The sequence below is a fragment of the Pristiophorus japonicus genome, chromosome 20 (genome assembly GCF_044704955.1).
Source record: "Pristiophorus japonicus isolate sPriJap1 chromosome 20, sPriJap1.hap1, whole genome shotgun sequence".
Lineage (NCBI taxonomy): Eukaryota > Metazoa > Chordata > Chondrichthyes > Pristiophoridae > Pristiophorus > Pristiophorus japonicus.
The window spans coordinates 31,787,889-31,806,256 of record NC_091996.1 but is presented as its reverse complement, the minus strand read 5'-3'; the positions used below and the strand labels follow the sequence as shown (position 1 = coordinate 31,806,256).

At 41.6% G+C, this 18,368-nt stretch overlaps 1 protein-coding gene across 1 annotated transcript in view; it reads left to right on the top strand.

Moving 5' to 3' along the window:
- Positions 1-18,153, top strand: part of LOC139232467 (protein crumbs homolog 1-like) — a 216,264-nt gene extending 198,111 nt beyond the window's left edge. The window contains exons 12-13 of the mRNA XM_070862702.1: positions 3,294-3,420; positions 17,440-18,153. Of these exons, the coding sequence (XP_070718803.1) occupies positions 3,294-3,420; positions 17,440-17,661 (349 nt within the window). The 3' untranslated portion in view covers positions 17,662-18,153. The remainder of the gene's footprint in view (positions 1-3,293; positions 3,421-17,439) is intronic.
- The last annotated feature ends 215 nt before the right edge of the window (positions 18,154-18,368 follow it).

The following is an 18,368-nucleotide window of genomic DNA, read 5'->3' as shown; positions in this document are numbered from 1 at the left end:
ACCGCCTCACCTTGTAAATAGTTTTCACTTTGACTTTGGGGGGGGGGGGGGGGGGGCGGAGTGATGTTGTGTATCTGTAAAGTATGCACTCCCATTTTCCGCCACCAGGGAGCTCATCCCCTGAAGTCCCAAGGGATCCCAGCATCCCTTGGGAGCACTGTATATAAGCCAGCCCCTAAGGCCTGTTACTCACTCTGGAGTGTCTTAATAAAGACTGAGGTCACTGTTACTTTAACCTCCCTGTGTGCAACCTCATCTGTGTTAGGAACACAATAGAGGCCATTTGACCCAAAGTGCCTGTGCCAGCTCTTTGCAAGAGCTATTCAATTAGTACAACACCCATGGTCTTTCCCCATAGCCTTGCAAATTTTCCCCCTTCTAGTATTTAACCAATTCTCTGTTGAAGGTTGCTGCAGAAAGTGCTCCATGACCCTTTCAGGCAGTGCATTCCATATCATAACAATTTGCTGCCTGCAATTTTTTTCCCTCGTGTCACCTCTGGTTCTTTTGCCAATCACCTTAAACCTGTCTCCTCTGGTTACCGATCCTTCTGCCACTGGAAACTGTTTCTCCTTTTTTTAAGGAGAACCCTCACGATTTTGAACACCTCTACCATATCTCCTCTTAACCTCCTCTGCTTTAAGGAGAACAACCCAAGATTCTCCATTCTTTCCATGTAATTGATATCCCTCACCCCTGATACCATTCTCTGCACCCCCACTACGGCCTTGATATCCTTCCTAAATTGTGGTGCCCAGAATTTGACATAATACTCCAGTTGGGATCTAACCAGTGTTTAATCAATGTTTATCGTAACTTCTTTGCTGTTGTACTCTATGGCCCAGATCATTTCTTGGAGGTGGGAGGGAACTTGGGGAGCAATTTTGTGGTTGGGCTCAGGTTCAACCGAATTTAACGGCAGGACCTGATTACCATTTTTTCTCTCTGTTTCCCGGCTGGAGTCAGCCAGATTGAGAAGCTGGCTCGTTGCCGGGGAGCAGAGAGGAATGAGGGAAGGATCGGAAAGGCCAGAAGGGGTGGAGGGGGGGAAATTGAAGGCCAGAGGGGAGATTGGAGGCCTGGGTTGGGGAAAGGTCAGGGTCTGGATCAGAGGCCGAGACCGGGGGAAGATCGGAGGCCAGAAGGGAGATCGGAAGGGTTGGAGATGGCGGGGGTGGGGGGGTGGGAAAAGAGATCAGAAGAGTCGAAGTGGGGTTGTCCGCTCACAAGGGGTGGATGAAGCAGGTAAACTGGATCCAGCAGGTAAGTGGAAAGGCATTTACCTCCTGAATCTTGCAGTCCTCACGTCCCTTTAGGAGGGATCAGAGGGTATGGAGAGAAGGCAGGAGTGGGGTACTGAAGTTGCATGATCAGCTACGATCATATTGAATGGTGGTGCAGGCTCGAAGGGCCGAATGGCCTGCTCTTGCACCTATTTTCTATGTTAAGCTGCCAGGTTTCCTGAGGCCTGGGAAACCCGGCTGACAACAGTTAAATTTAAAATGATAGTTAGTTCTGAGGCACACAGACTCATTATATTTAACTGACCAACCCGTTTTCCTACAAGTGGGTTGATTGCCTGCCCCCATCCTGCCTCCGCTAAAACAGGAAGTGGGCGGATTAGAGGTGGGTTGGGGTTGGGTTTCAGGTTTTTAGCAATTTTATATTCCACCTGGCCCAAACCCATATGTTTCTGGTAATCCCTCCAATTACGCTATTTCTAAGGCCAAGGATCCTGTATGTTTTTTTAACAGCCTTCTCAACATGTCCTGCCACTTTCAAAGGTTTGTGTATATGCACTCTCAGGTCTCTCTGTTCTTGCACCCCCTTTAACATTGTACCTATCCAACAACTCCTGCTGAAAGTACACATATGTCGTGTCCCCTGTGAAGCTGGTTATAGGAACAGGCTTGGATGTGAGGACTTTCCTTCCCCCCATCCCTCACCTGTCGCCAAATAGGCTGCTGACAGTCTCCACTGAGGCTTCCGCCATCGTCAGTCAGGTTTTCCAGGCCTCGGGAAACCTGGCAGCTAAAGGGACGCGAGGACGGCAAGATTCAGGAGGTAAGTGTCTTTCCACTTACCAGCTGGATCCAGTTTACCTGCTTCATCCACCCCTTGCAATCGGACAACCCCACCTTGATCCCCCCTCCCCCATCCCTAACCCTTCCTATCTCCCTTCTGGCCTCCGATCGTCCCCCGACCTCGGCCTCTGATCATCCCCCGACCTCGGCCTCTGATCTCCCCTCTGCTCCAGACCCTGACCTTCCCCCAACCCTGCCCTCCGATCCCCTCTGGCCTTCAATTTCCCCCCCGCCCCTTCTGGCCGGTCTGATCCCTCCCTCGCTCTTCTCTGCTCCCCGGCAACGAGCCAGCTTCTCAATCTGGCTGGTTCCAGCCGGAAAACGGAGACAAAAAATAGTAATCAGGTCCTGCCGTTAAATTCGGATGAACCCAAGCCTGGCCACAAAATTGCTCCCCATGCTCCTGAATGGTGACTGCAGGCGGGACAAACACTTGTTAATGTCTTCAGGACAGTGGAGAAAGTTAGCAAAAATTTATGAAAAGAAAATATTGAAATCCTGCACACTGCATCACCTATCACCTGTTTGAAGTGCATCAATGTATTGGTCATCATATCTAAACATCTCTAGACAACTTCCATCTTGTAATTGGGTTGTTTATTCAGTCACTCCATCTGCACAGGGGACAGACTGTACTCTGAAATATCACACATGGTTGAAAAGTAAAGTCATTCATTAAGACAATGGATCTGAATAATTTATGGATGCCACGAGTCTATTATGGATTCCTCAGCATTACACCTGGAAATGGGAGTCATGTGCTACAGAAAGTTTACATTATCAAAGTCTTGCCCTAGAAATGTAAAAAATGGCACTATCTACTTTATTAATTTAAGGTACGTATGTGATTACTTTGAAATTAATTGTGATCCTTTAAACTGTCTTACAGGTTTGGAATGTAACCAGTTTTTCCTCACTATGAAAAAAAAGCAATATAAAGCTTTTGCCCTGAGTAAAAGGCTTGATATTGTGGATGCTATAAGATGCATTTCCAACTAGGGACTTTTACATAAAGTGAAATGTTGTCAGTTGAATGTTGAACAATGTTGTCACATTTATGTGAATGCCAGACTGTAGGGAATGAACTGATAGACATTACAAATGACTAGCAGTCTGAATCACACAACATAACTTTGGGAAAGGGACTGGTTTGTCAAATTAGTATGGTCTCTCTTCGTTACTAAATTTCCACCTTGAACTTTTTTTTAGATGTGAAGAAGAAGTCAATGAATGTGACCCAAACCCCTGCCACAATGGAGGGACGTGCCAGAACCTGGTCAACAAGTTTGAATGCATTTGTGGAGCCAATTTTGCGGGCGAACAATGCGAGGTTGATGTAAGCGATCTTTCTTTCTTCTGCTCATTGTTGCCTTGGCAAAATCTTTTTCAGTTCTTGTCCTATCTCATCCTGCACATGAACACAGAGGAGCCTGAAACAGAATTTGTCTGGTACTAGATTTGCTCAAGTCCTTCCAAATCTGGTGAAGCCTGGGGATTTATTGTATACCAGGGAGGGATGTGTTGTGACAATATGTATGGAATACTATACAAGTAAAAAAAAACATTTTTCGTCCTATTGGAAGTTTGTAGGCAGATCTTTGCTGGTCCTAATGTTTCACAAGTCATGTTATCCAGCAGTAGGAGGCTACGATACTTAGTTTGTCCCCTTGAACACATGTTGGAATCTGAGCAGAAACCCCAGTCCACTCTCTAAATGTGGCCTCCACCATTCTCAGTTAGGTTACTGAGTAGTTAATCAAGGCAGAGTACTCCCATTTTAACATCTTTTCTCTGCTAAGGTTCTAATAAATTGTGGATCTCCCCTGCCAGTATTATATCCCATTGTCTTCCTGCTCCGAGATCTACTGCCAGTTCACAAAGGAATAGGAAAATAATTAAGTGTAGTCCTGCTGTTAGATGGAAAGTACAATTTCACCGATGTTAAAGTCATTAGCACATAAAACATAGAAACATAGAAAATAGGTGCAGGAGTAGGCAATTCGGCCCTTCGAGCCTGCACCACCATTCATTATGATCATGGCTGATCATGCAACTTTAGTACCCCATTCCTGCTTTCTCTCCATAGCCCTTGATCCCTTTAGCTGTAAGGGCCACATCTATCTCCCTTTTGAATATATCTAACGAACTGGCCCCAACAACTTTCTGTGGTAGAGAATTCCACAGGTTCACAATTCTCTGAGTGAAGAAGTTTCTCCTCATCTCAGTCCTAAATGGCTTACCCCTTATCCTTTGACTGTGACCCATGGATCTGGACTTCCCCAATCTCGGGAACATTCTTCCTGCACCTAACCTGTCCAATCCCGTCTGAATTTTATATGTTTCTATGAGATCCCCTCTCATTCTTCTCAATTCCAGTGAATAAAAGCAAAAACAGGGAAACAGGCCATTCGGCCCAACCAGTTGATGTCAGCGTTTAACCTGCAGGCAAGCAAATAGTTCTAATCACATTTGCTCAGCCTGTTCCCATATCTATTGAACTCCTTTTCCTTCATCCACCCAACCGATATAATCCTGAATGTTGCCACTTTCTGCCTCAACCACCAGCCCTGGAACTACGTGAAGAGGCTTCTCCTGTCCTCAGTTCTAAATCTCTCACATTTAAAATCATGCTAAAGTGTTAATCTTGAGCCCATAACTACTGCCTTGAGACCCCTGAACTGCATTAGTGTAGGTGCTCCTCGTGGAAGCTCCTAGTCTGGTTTGTGTACTTATGCTGTTCATTACCAAGTCATCACACTGTGGATTTCCTGGAATCTAGGGATTCACTGCAATCATTAGCAATTTAATATTCAAACACAAACCATACCTTCCCAAGATTGATTTCCGCTACAAAAATGAACGATTTTCCTAACAGATTGTACTGGTAAGCATTTCTCTAACGATTCCACTTAATTAATCATCTATCTGTGCACAGTGGGGAAAAAAGCATTTTTAAAGTTGCAGTCACAGTCAGAGTTTAAAGGTGCAGGAGGTTTATCCAAAACTATAAGATTAAAGTGATGATAAACCAAGGAGCACTCACTAAGATTTCAATTATCAATCTAAAGAATTGATTTCGGCCAAGCAAAACTCCAGCCATTTTTCCCTAAAATAAGATGGTTGTAAAAGCAAACTTACAGTAAATTGGAAACTCAAAACCTGTTGAAGGAGCTCGAATACATTGTGCAATACAAGCTCCAGCAATGGCACTAATGCTGCAACTATTCTGTCGATTAAAGTTTCATAGAATCATTGAAATTTACAGCACAGAATGAGACCATTCAACCCATCGTGTCCAAAAAGAGCCCTGCAGCCTAACCCGACTTTCCAGCTCTGGGTCCGTAACCCTGTAGGTTACAACACTTTAGGTGCATATCCAAGTGCTTTTTAAATGCGATGAGGGTTTCTGCCTCTACCACCCTAACAGGCAGTGCGTTCTAGACCCCCACCACCCTCTGGCTGAAAATATTTCTCCTCAATTCCCCTCTAATCCTTCTACCAACTACATTAACTCTATGCCCCCTGGTTATCAACCTCTCTGCTAAGGGAAATACGTCATTCCTATCCATTATCTCGGCCCCTCATAATTTTATACACCTCAATTAAATCTCCCCTCAGCCTCCTCTGTACCAGAGAAAACTCCAGTCTATCCAATCTTTCTTCATTCTTCAATGCTGGCAACATCCGCATAAATGTCCCCTGTGCCTTCTCTAGTGCAATCACATCTTTCCTGTAATGTGGTGGCCAGAACTGCACTAGCTGTGGTCTACCAGTGTTGTATACAGTTTTAGCATAACCTCCCTGCTCTTATATTCTGTACCTCAGCTAATAAAAGAAAGTATCCTGTATGCCTTCATAACCACTTTATCTCCCTGTCCTGCTACCTTCAGGGATCTGTGGACATGCACGCCAAGGTCCCTCTGTTTGTACAGATTCAGGTTGAATTATTGCATATACACTCTGCACCTTTTACTACTTTGGCTCTTGCAGCTCCAGGACAGAACGTTGCATGCCCTATTTTATTTAGTAAAAGACTAGTACTAGGGTAGAAGGATTTGAAGCCAAGTCTGTGTTGCAAATATGATTAACATTTACAGCAAGTGTTTGCTCAAATAAATACCTTTGATTTACCAGCTAGGATTTCATGGGTTGATGATTTTCAACAGAACTTGAATCGACTATTGAAAAAAACATTATCTTAATGTTTAAATAAATCGTTTTATAAAACCATGAGAAAAAACAATTATGAACAGTTTTAGCCAACTTTATTGCCATTTTTGACAGTCATCAACACTCAAGGGAGTTTCCTTTCCATTTTATGCGCTGTATAACTACAAATTAACCAATTTGATTAAGAATATGCATGATGTAATGTTGCATCAATCACTTTTACCTGATCATATTCAGTTCATATCAAGAATATTTTTGGACTCTGAACATGTGTTGTAATTAAATGTGCATAATGGAGTTTATATAACTCTTTTGTAAATAGACCATATGCTACATTATTTTTTTTAGATCTGCAGGGAACCATCAATACTTTCATTCTAGGGTTTAGTGCATGTTGGGTCGTTTGTTTAATCACATGGGAATGCTTGAATCTGCTATCATTCAAATAGTTCCTTATTCCAGAATGCAGTGCTTCTTCTACCCTATAATCACAGGGTGGGCATACTGTTGCTAATGTAGTCTTGGAATGGATACCTGCATGTGCTGGGTTCTTTCGGGTGACACTGGATTTAGTTTATTAAAGAGCATGGGTTATCATGGGGAATGCTAGTGTGTGCAATCAAATGAATAATATGAGAATGCCTTACTTGACATCCAACATGATTTTCTTTATGACCTTGGAATTTCTTTTGCTCATTTGCTATTGCTTCTCCTCAGCTCAGAACTGTTATAATGTACAGCGAAAAACATTTATCAGGCTTGGGAAATATTCAAAGCATAAATTGATTTGCCTTAATATTTGTTTTTGTATCTTCTTGTCTGTCATTTCTATTTCCTCCACAAATATGTCATCTGGTGTATTTTCTTATTTATTTGGGAGAAGAAAGTCTTCCAAACTTCCCTTCTTCCGAAGAATTTAGTGCCTCAATAACGACTAATCCTCTCTCAATCAGGATAGCTGACAGCAGCTCATCAAAAGGTAGTTAGTCCAAGAATTGTTTTCTATGCAGTATATCTTACCAGAATGTGTCATTTTATTTATTCCTTCCTTGCTGGCAGGAGTGTGGAACTCCGCACTCATTGCCTTTTCAAGGAACCAAAGAAGCCCTTTTGGAAAGTTAATAAATGGGAGAGGATTAATCTGCTGATAATACCCAGTGTTTAACACATTAACCGTTTCTGTCTTTAACAAACAGAGCTATTTTTTCCTATATGGCTTTTAATAAGGACTTACTCAATGATTACTAAAATCATTTTTGTCTACTAACATTTCCTGAATGACATGTTGTGCACTGCATTGGAATAAACCATTGGTGTGTTTTCTGCTGGCTGTGTTCCTTCATTCTCAATGTGCTTTTTCCGTTTTTAGTGTAATGTTCTTTACCAGGATGTGTTTCCAGAATGTATAAAGAGTTGCATCTTGCTCATACCAGTGGCACTTTACATAATTATCCAACCCAGCAACACGCTCACATAGTACTTCCTGCTGGGATGTTTATCTGAATAAGCATTGGTCCAGGTTTACAAACAGATGTGACTGACAGTTACTTCAGCAAGGATGGCATTAATCTTCTGTCACCGATGGGATTGTGGCATTAATTGGTAATCTCAGAGACACATGGCTGTGTGTTTTATCACACTGCTTCTGCGTGTGCAATTAGCATTAAGATTAAGATATAGTGGAGCAGTTTATTATTCATGCAGCTTCATTATGTTAACAGCTTGTTACTCATCAGAAACATTAAAAAGATGACACAAAGTATTTTTGAAGTTGCAAACATTTGTTGGATGTTTACATTATGACTGTAAGTGCCGCAATTGGAACAGTTCATGAATAATAGACTACAGTTAGTTAGTTTGTCTAACTGCCATCTTCTCCTCACCTCAGTCTAGACCTACCAGACTTTTCAAAATCAATCAATAAAACTGGACATAGTGAAATTTAATTATAGTTCAAGGGTGAGCATTAAATTGAATCTGAAACCTGGAGTGCTCTGCCCAATTATGGCTTCTTGATATATCATGGGGCCGAAATTTCCTCTTTCTATAAGGCTCGTGGCCGCCTGAAAACAGCGGCCCCAGGTCAGTGCGGAATAGCCGCCAAGTGTCCGCGGAGGGGACGCCATTTAAAAAAAAATTGTCCATCCTCGGGTTTAGAGCGGTGTAGGGGACCTCTCCGCCCGTTTTCCCGCCGCGGCGTGCACGCACCGAGCCCTTACCGACCGGCGGCGGCCCCTTCCTGAAATTGCCCCGCATGAAATTGCCCCTTTCCCGGAATTGCCCGACGGAAGTGGCGCTGCCTCCGGTCGGTGCCACTGACAGCTTTTGCTGTCGGTACACTCTCTGCGGCTTGGCTGCCTTAAAGGGGAGGTGGCACTGACAGCTTTTGCTGTCGGTACACTCTCTGCGGCTTGGCTGCCTTAAAGGGGAGGTGGCACTGACAGCTTTTGCTGTCGGTACACTCTCTGCGGCTTGGCTGCCTTAAAGGGGAGGTGGCACTGACAGCTTTTGCTGTCGGTACACTCTCTGCGGCTTGGCTGCCTTAAAGGGGAGGTGGCACTGACAGCTTTTGCTGTCGGTACACTCTCTGCGGCTTGGCTGCCTTAAAGGGGAGGTGGCACTGCCGGCGGCGTCATGTTATTTTTTGTCGGCCGACTGCCAGGTCGAGCCGACAATTATGGCCGTGGGTTCGGCCGGGCCACCAAAAAGGTCTCTCCTTGGTGGCCTTGCTGTCACAACTAAAGCCAAAATAACAGGGAGGGAGGAAATGAGGTGCATTTAAATTCTGGTGGCCTTATGGTGTGTATACCATTTTGAAGTAATTATCTATATTGATGCTTCTTCCTAGTATACAGTTAAGTTCCCCTTTTCTGATACTGCGGTGTTGTATGTCAGTGCAGCAGAATGTGACATTCTTCAACTCGGTGTCAATAACTAATACTCCCAGGTCATGCACAGCACAGGATATATTTAGGGTAAAGATCTATCCTTGTCCCCTCTGCTTCCTCATCTACATGCTGTCCCTCAGCAACATCATCCAAAGACATGCCATCAGGTTCCACATATACACTGACAACACCCAGATCTACGTCTCCACCATCTCTCTTGACCTCTCCACTGCGTCTGTGTTGTCAGCCTGCTTGTCTGCCAACCAGTTTTGGATGAGCTGAAATTTATTTGTCTAGATCGAAGCCATCGCCTTTGGTCCCCACGACCAACTCCGACTCCCTCCACGCCCACTGTCTCAGGTTGAAGCTGTCTGTTCGCAGTCTCTGCATCCTATTTGATCCCTATATCCTGTCCATCACAAAGACCACCTCCTTCTGACTTTGTAGCATTGCCCGTCTCGATCCCATCTGCTGACAAAATCCTTATCCATGTCATTGTCACCTCCAGACTAGACTATTCCAATGCTCTCCTGGCCAGCCTCCCATCCTCCATAAATTTCATCTTATCGAATGTAAGATTTCTGAATCTCTCTGGGCTTATGTTTCACAGTGAGACGATTCGTTCAAAACAATTGGAAGGGTTTATTAAAAGCATACACTCATGCACATTAGCAGCAGTGATCAGTTATCTTAAAAAGACACATACATGCACATTACCAACAGTTGTCAATTATGTTATAACAGAGCTACAATGAGGTTATAATAATGAGTGATATACGTTACGTCATAGAAACATAGAAAGTAGGTGCAGGAGTAGGGCAATCAGTCTGGTGAACCTTCGCTGCACTCCCTCAATAGCAAGAATGTCCTTCCTCAGATTAGGAGACCAAAATTGCACACAATACTCAAGGTGTGGTCTCACCAAGGCCCTGTACAACTGCAGTAAGACCTCCCTGCTCCTATACTCAAATCCCTTCACTGTGAAGGCCAGCATGCCATTTGTCTTCTTTACTGCCTGCTGTACCTGCATGCCTACCTTCAATGACTGATGTACCATGACACCCAGGTCTTGTTGCACCTCCCCTTTTCCTAATCTGTCACCATTCAGATAATAATCTGCCTTCCTGTTTTTGCAAGCAAAATGGATAAACTCACACTTATCCACATTATACTGCATCTACCATGCATTTGCCCACTCACCTAACCTGTCCAAGTCACCCTGCAGCCTCCTAGCATCCTCCTCGCAGCTCGCACTGCCACCCAGCTTAGTGTCATCTGCAAACTTAGAGGTATTACATTCAATTCCTTCATTTAAGTCATTAATATATATTGTAAATAGCTGGGCTCCCTTGCGGTACCCCACTAGTCACTGTCTGCCATTCTGAAAAGGACCTGTTTATTCCCACTCTTTGCTTCCTGTCTGCCAACCAGTTCTCTATCCACGTCAATACATTATCCCCAAACCCATGTGCCTTAATTTTACACACTAATCTTTTGTGTGGGACCTTGTCAAGAGCCTTTTGAAAGTCTAAATACACCACATCCACTGGTTCTCTCTTATCCACTCTACTAGTTACATCCTCAAAAAATTCTAGATGATTTGTCAAGCATGATTTCCCTTTCATAAATCCATGCTGACTTGGTCCGCTCCTGTGACTGCTTTCCAAATGAGCTGCTATTACATCTTTAATAATTGATTCCAACATTTTCCCCACTACCGATGTCAGGTTAACCGGTCTATAATTTCCTGTTTTCTCCCTCCCTCCTTTTTTAAAAAGTAGGGTTACATTAGCTACCCTCCAATTCATAGGAACTGAACCAGAGTCCATGGAATGTTGGAAAATGACGACCAATGCATCCACTATTTCTACGGCCACTTCCTTAATTACTCTGGGATGCAGACTATCAGGCCCTGGGGATTTATTGGCCTTCAGTCCCTTCAATTTCCCCAACACCATTTCCTGACTAATAAGGATTTCCCTCAGTTCCCCCTTCTCGCTCGACCCTCGGTCCCCTAGTATTTTCGGGAGGTTATTCGTGCCTTCCTTAGTGAAGACAGAACCAAAGTATTTATTCAATTGGTCTGCCATTTCCTTGTTCACATTATGAATTCCCCTGATTCTGACTGCAAGAGACCTACATTAGTTTTCACTAATCTTTTTCTCTTCACATATCTATAGAAGCTTTCGCAGTCAGTTTTTATGTTACCTGCACGTCCCTTTGACTGGCTGGTTTGAACACACGACATGCTGATTTGGCTGAACTTCAACAAGAGGCCTTTTGCCGTGTGTCCAGCAGGGAGAAAAGTTTCTGGCTTGCGTTTTTTATATTCCTCGAGGCCATTGTCCTCAGAAAGCCTTTCGATTGGACTTTGGTTCCAGGGCAGCTCCTTATTGGCTCTCCTCACACATGTGGCTGTCTGGTCTGGCTCAGCCCTCTCTGATTATTTTAAATGGCTTTCCAATATACAAAAGCCATGCGGCACCTCTGGGGGCTTTCATTTTGTTTCTTACAAAACTTAGCCCTTGCTGGCAATTTGTGGGCTTCCATTTTATTTCAACACAAACAGGCCTTTCCGTATAATCTCCACTTTTAACATTTATACATACACAGAATCAATTAATAAACACTTTTATTTTACACTAAGCTTGGTCTCATCTCATCCAAAACTCTTGCTCATATCCTAACCCACACCGTCCTGCTTACCCATTAACCCTGTGCTTGTTGACCTACATTGGTTCCCGGTGGTCCAATACTTCGAATTCAAAATTCTCATCCTTAGCTTCAAATCTCTTCATGGCCTCACCCCTCTCTATCTCTGTAACCTCCTACAATCCTTGAAGAACACTGCGTTCCTCTAACGTTGGCCTCCCACATCCCCACCTCCTTCGCCCCACAATTGGCCACCATACCTTCAGCCATTTAGGTCCTAAGCTCTGGAATTCCCTCCCTAAATCTCTCTTCTCCGTTAAGACCTACCTTTAAAAAAAAGACCTACCCGTTTGACCAAGCTTTACCTGCCTCCTAATACCTCCATGGTTGGCTCGATGTCAATGTTTGGCAGATTAGGGTTGTGAAACACCTTTGGGCATTTTTCTACATTAAAGGTGTTGTATACATTCAAGTTGTTGCAAATTTGCCCCAACAGAGTATTTCAACCTCCAGCCTCAAAAGTCACTGCATAATCACTGATTGAGAAGTTAAACAATTAGTATTGCAATTGTTAACCACAAGAAGCAGAGTTGAGCCCAACTGATTTCACTTCTGACCCTTAGAGCCAACAGAAAAGTGAGATTTAATCTCTTCTTTCGAGGTTTGATTCAACTCACCCAGCTAAACTCAAACAGGATAAACAGTCTTACTGTCAAAAGGTTTATTGGAAGATCAAATTTATAAAAACTTAGTTTAACAGAATAGTAGGTTTAAATTTCCAACCCCATTTTATATCATCAATCCTGCTGCACTAAGTTGTCATTACCTATCGTCCACGACAGGAATGCAAGCGCTTTAAAACCATGTAAAGCCCATGGATATGACTCAGATCCTTCACGAGTTCGTGTCCTGTTTGATATACCCTGCCCGTGCCAATACAAAATTATATTACTGTATAGTGCATGTCCAGATTTGGTCTACACCACAACAGGGTTATAAGGGATAAAAAGGTTGATTGCTTAAGAACCTTCTGTTCCAGGCCACAGAATAATTAATCCTTAGGTGGAGAGTGTGTGGGGTGAAGTTAGACAAACCTGGAAAGATGTGTAGTAAGAAATGCATTCAGCCTCTGTTTTCAGGGCCAAGTTGCATGGATCAGCTACTCTGGTACCAATAGTTGTACACCACTTACAAAACCCCTGATACTAAATGATCAGTTAATTATTTTTCCATATTAATTAACTTTGTGGCAAAAAAACAATTTAACTCCTGCACATTTGTGTGAAAATCACCATGGGACTTTAGGGTGAAAAGATAGCAACACAGATGTTAACAATAATGTAACGTGGTTTTCAATGATTGAATATACTTTAAAAATAAACTGCTGTATCAGATTCCATGATTCATTTTATTAATTAGTATACAAGGTTGTAGTCGGAGGCAGTTGCGTTTTGCTCCATGCTGTTTCACTGCTGTGAACATATTAAACTTAAGTAACAAAGCATTTCATTAGTTATATATGTATGATCTTCAGATCTAATATCTATAGTATAATAAATTGTATATGTATATCCCATCCGTTACACTCCTTTGTTAAATTAAAATTGGAAAGGCAATTTTTTTCAAAGCAAGTTTATTGCAGCCAATTGGCTCACATGCAAATCTTTCCAACAAGCTTGTGTGGAAAAAAAACCTTAAAAATGTATTTTTTTTTTAAAGCTAGTCATTTGGACTAGGCAGAGACTACTGTATCATAATAGCATGTTTTTTGTACAGTGAGGTGAACACCAATTTTTATATTTGCACAACAGTTAAGTATTCAGTACTTTGTTTTGAAAATAGGATTCGATGTTATAGATTCAAATGCATTAAATCAGTTTTAACTAATCTTGCATTATATTAACTTGAGATTAATGCTGCACTGACTTATAGGGCTTCAAATTTCCATATGGCCATTTGTAAATTGCTTGTATCACTCAACTAGCCCAGAGTTTTGCTAGATTAATTGCAACTGATTTGCCCACTGTTTTACTAGTTTAGCCAAAACCAATTGTGTTCTTCAGTTAATGACTTACGATATGCAAACAATTCTCTGCTCCAGCTTCTTTAACTGAAATGTTAAACATTTTGGACTTTATATAGGTAAAGCTTACAATTAAATGTTATAAATTACATCTAAAGTTGGAGAGCAATTAACATTCAAATGACAAACCATCCCATACCTGCGAAAGTAATCGAAGCAACACTTGGGAGGAAAATAAAATTAAAATAAGGGTCTCATCACAATGTCAGAATCTGAATAGTATGTAAAACAAACATTCTTCCATGCAGATTATAGAAATTAAGAATTCAAGAAGAAATTACTGGACATCATTATTCTAACTTGCAGTTTTAATATACAATATAATTAAAATGAGAAAACAATAACTCTAACATTGTGCTAGTTAACAATAGCCTTACAATTAATATTGCGACCAAGATCCTATTATAACATAATAAAAATATGTTCTCCTGAAATTCAACGGCTGGATTAATATTGTAATAGTACTGCATTTTAAAACTTTTCTTTTGCAAAATTATAAGGCTATTGAGATTAAAGTACATGTTATGAACCAATTACTGCTGATTGCCCCAATTACTCCCATTTGTTAACATTGTAAAAACGTTACTATTTCAGGATCAGAATTAAACAGAATACATCAGCAAACCAAATATCAAAGATTGCTTTCAGAAATGTGTTAACAAAATGCAGTATGTGTTTGGAGCAATTATTGCTGCGTTGAGAATTTTAGTTGCAATGAAGGGGTGCTGGTTTGGTTAATTGAATTAGCCTCCTTATCAAGTACTTATTCCTCTGGGGTTGACTATTATCTCCAATTTGTCCATCAGCAAGAAAAAGCTCTCACCTTGTTTGCAATGCACACCTTGCTGAAGCTTTGACTGTATTAAGTATTAAATAGCAACTCTCCCATTAGCAAAGCATTTATGATTTGTGCATAAATGTGGTTCACAGTACTGTGTATTTGAATGTGTAATGTAGCCATATGGCTGGATTTAGTCTTCTACAGAAAATCTTCAGGGCTTCTGTAGTCTGTTGTGGGGCCAACAAGGAGATAATAAAGCCCTGCTTCTAATCATTCATCAAATGGGTTTCACCTACAGCAAGCTGGAAGCTTGCGACTTCAAAATCCACAAAACAGTAAGTATCCTATATAACTTCTACTTCTTGAATATTTTTAGAATGATTAAATTATCTCCTCGACAAGCTCCTGAGGTGACACAGAAAGCGGGCAGGACAATAATAGTTACCCTGCTTTAACTTAAACAGTTTCTAACCTGGTCTGAAACTAAGCAATGAAAAGGCAAATGTTGCAAAAAAGTTACTTAAATTGCAAACTGGAACACTGTTGCAGTTAAAATACAAAAAATGGGATTTCCAGTTCAAGGGTAGTTAGTTACTCTATTCAACTTTTTGAAGCTTTAGATGTTATGAAAATAATTTTTGTTACAGATAAATCTGTGCACAAAGGCAATTACAGGAAACAACAGACACACAAAACCAGTAGATTTCACCTTTAATGGTGAGAGTACTCATAGGATATAGCACTAACTGTTGTGTACTGTGCTACTGAGAGATTCATAATGAGGTATTGGCCTGGCAAATTGAGTGATTGATCCCCTCAAAACTGCTTAATCAAGTGCAGCATTATAAGAGGCATGAGAAAAGCTAAATATAATGACCAGTGAAAAAACATGAATAAATGCATTGAAATCACCATGAACAGAAGTGATACAAGAACTGCTCCTATGTGAGTTTGTGTTTGCTGTTCTTTCTGGTACATTTATTATTCACGTTAAAAAAACTGCAGTATATTTTTCTGAAATTGTAGCTTTTGTTAGTTGCTATGTTGATTGAAGTGGATGAAAGTCAATTTAAAGGATTACAAATTTACTACTGCCAGGGGTGCCATAATTATAAAAGAATGCCTCTTACCCAAAAAGCTGTGGATACTGGTTCAATTGACATTTTCAAGATTGAGATCAATAGATTTATGTTAGATAAGAGTATCAAGGGACATGGAGAAAATATGGATAAATGGAGTTAAGGTACAGATCAGCCTTGATGTAACAGAATGGCGGAAGACTCAAGCCACTGAATGATCTATTCCTATTAAAAGTAAGATCAGATTACCAAGAGTTTGGCAGCTAAACCAACTTCCTGGCCTTACTGCAAACTCAATCCACTTTGCATACTATTGTGACTATCATGCAGTGCAGCGAAGGTTCACCAGACTGATTCCCGGGATGGCAGGACTGACATATGAAGAAAGATTGGATCAACTAGGCTTATATTCACTGGAATTTAGAAGAATGAGAGGGGATCACAGAGATTGAACAGGTTAGATGCAGGAAGAATGTTCCCGATGTTGGGGAAATCCAGAACCAGGCGTCACATTCTAAGGATAAGGGGTAAGCCATTTAGGACCAAGCTGAGGAGAAACTTCTTCACTCAGGGAATTGTGAACCTGTGGAATTCTCTACCGCAGAAAGTTGTTGAGGTCAGTTCGTTAGATATCTTCAAAGGGGAGTTAGATGTGGCCCTTGCGGCTAAAGGGATCATGGGGTATGGAGTGAAAGCAGGAATGGGGTACTGAAGGTGCATGATCAGCCATGATCTTATTGAATGGTGCTGCAGGCTTGAAGGGCCGAATGGCCTACTCCTGCACCTATTTTCTATGTTTCAGGGCAAAATACAGGAGACATTTTGGGTGTCACCATGTGGTGGGGATGGGAGAGAAGCATTTGCACCCCTTGGAGACCTAATTTAGTTGGCTCGGATTTCGTGATGTAGCCAGGACTCAGCTGGAGTACGGTAAATTCCTTAAGAAGGTCTTTACCAGAAAGTCACTAATTTACTTGCTATTTGAGAGAAATTTTCAGAACAGGCTCGTGCTGGAATAGCCAGGCCTAGGTGCTGGAACTTCATTTAGGCCTTTTTAAGTTATTGATCCCTTTAAACATTCCTCATATGAAGAATAATTTAGTGGAATAGAACAAGTGGCGGAATGATCTGTGATTTAATCATTCTGTAACTACACTGGAAATTTACAGACATCCAGGACCCAGTTAATTCCATAAGTTCTCCTTTTGTTCCAGATGATAAGCATAGCTGTATATCAATTGGCTCAATCCTGTGCAAGCCCACTGAAAGTGGGACATTCTGCTGTTTGTGTGTGAGTAGATCGTTCAGGTTTGTATCTGGGGCCGGGGGTGGGGAGAACTGTTGTAATGGACACAAAATTCATTCCATCGATGAAGATTTCTCAAACTACAAATCTGTGCCACACTCTCTCTGAATAGATCTCACAAGTGCCACTGACATGGGCCAATGGTTATTCACTTTAAGGTGCTCCAAGCCACAATATTCATTTGGTGCGTTCACACTATTGTTACTGGTTTATTAACAATGCTCAGTTTGCTTGCCCTGTCTGTACTGTTTCCTTGTCCAGTGCTTTGTCTGTTGTGTTTTTGCTTCCTGTATCTGCATCATTTAACTTATATTTTAGTCGATTCCTATGGAGATGAACAATGCATTTATCTGCAGCGGTGTGCGGCCCACTTATTGTCTCCCATTATCTTTACAGAGAGGGAAAAGTGCCGACCCTGTCCCGTTACTGGCAGTGGCTGTGCCGGTGGTGTGTGGGAGTGTGCTGCTGATTGTAATAGCTCTTATTTTTGTGGTTCTTACTGCACGTAAAAAGCGCCAGACAGAAGGGACGTACAATCCAAGCCAACAGGAAGTGGCGGGGGCTCGACTGGAGATGGATAGTGTCCTTAAAGTGCCACCCGAAGAGCGCTTGATATGATTGCTTGATTGAACGCTTAGAGGAAAACATGCTCTTGTTTTGAGTAGACCTCATATCTGACATTACAGGTAGCATTTCTTCAGCAATATGCCTGCTCACGACTACTGATTCTTCTGATACACTGAGAAAATTCTCTCGTTCTAGGCATCTGCTTCGTCGAGAGGTTGATATAATACAATTTATGTTGGCTGTGCAGTTTTCTCGTAGTAACTGCAGCGAGTGAAACATCTAGTGGGGAAATTGACACTAAGTATGCTGCTCATTGCAATGTCACATGAATGACATGTAACTTTTTTTTATCTACTGAAGTCAACTAAGACAGATTCAAGCATTCCCATTCATATAATGATACATCACCATCTCTGCTATGATCATGTCCGTCTCAGAAATAGCTTTCACAGGTGTCCCATACAGTTATTCTAATCCTTCGCCAGCATGTTGCTTTTCACTGAAAAGCTTTAAAATAAGCTATTGTGTTCTGACTGATATGAAATTATGGTGGAAGTATTTTTTCATTTATTTAAATGAATTTTTAAAGTAATTTTAAGTCTTAAGTGAACCATGTGTGTTTTTTTTTTAAAAAGATAGAATGCCACGTAGCCTTGAAATTTAAATTGATTTCAAAAACCTGAACTGTGTTAATGGAGGAGGCATTTGTCCAAATCTATACAGAGGTTTATGCTGGAAAACGGTTCCATATTAACATT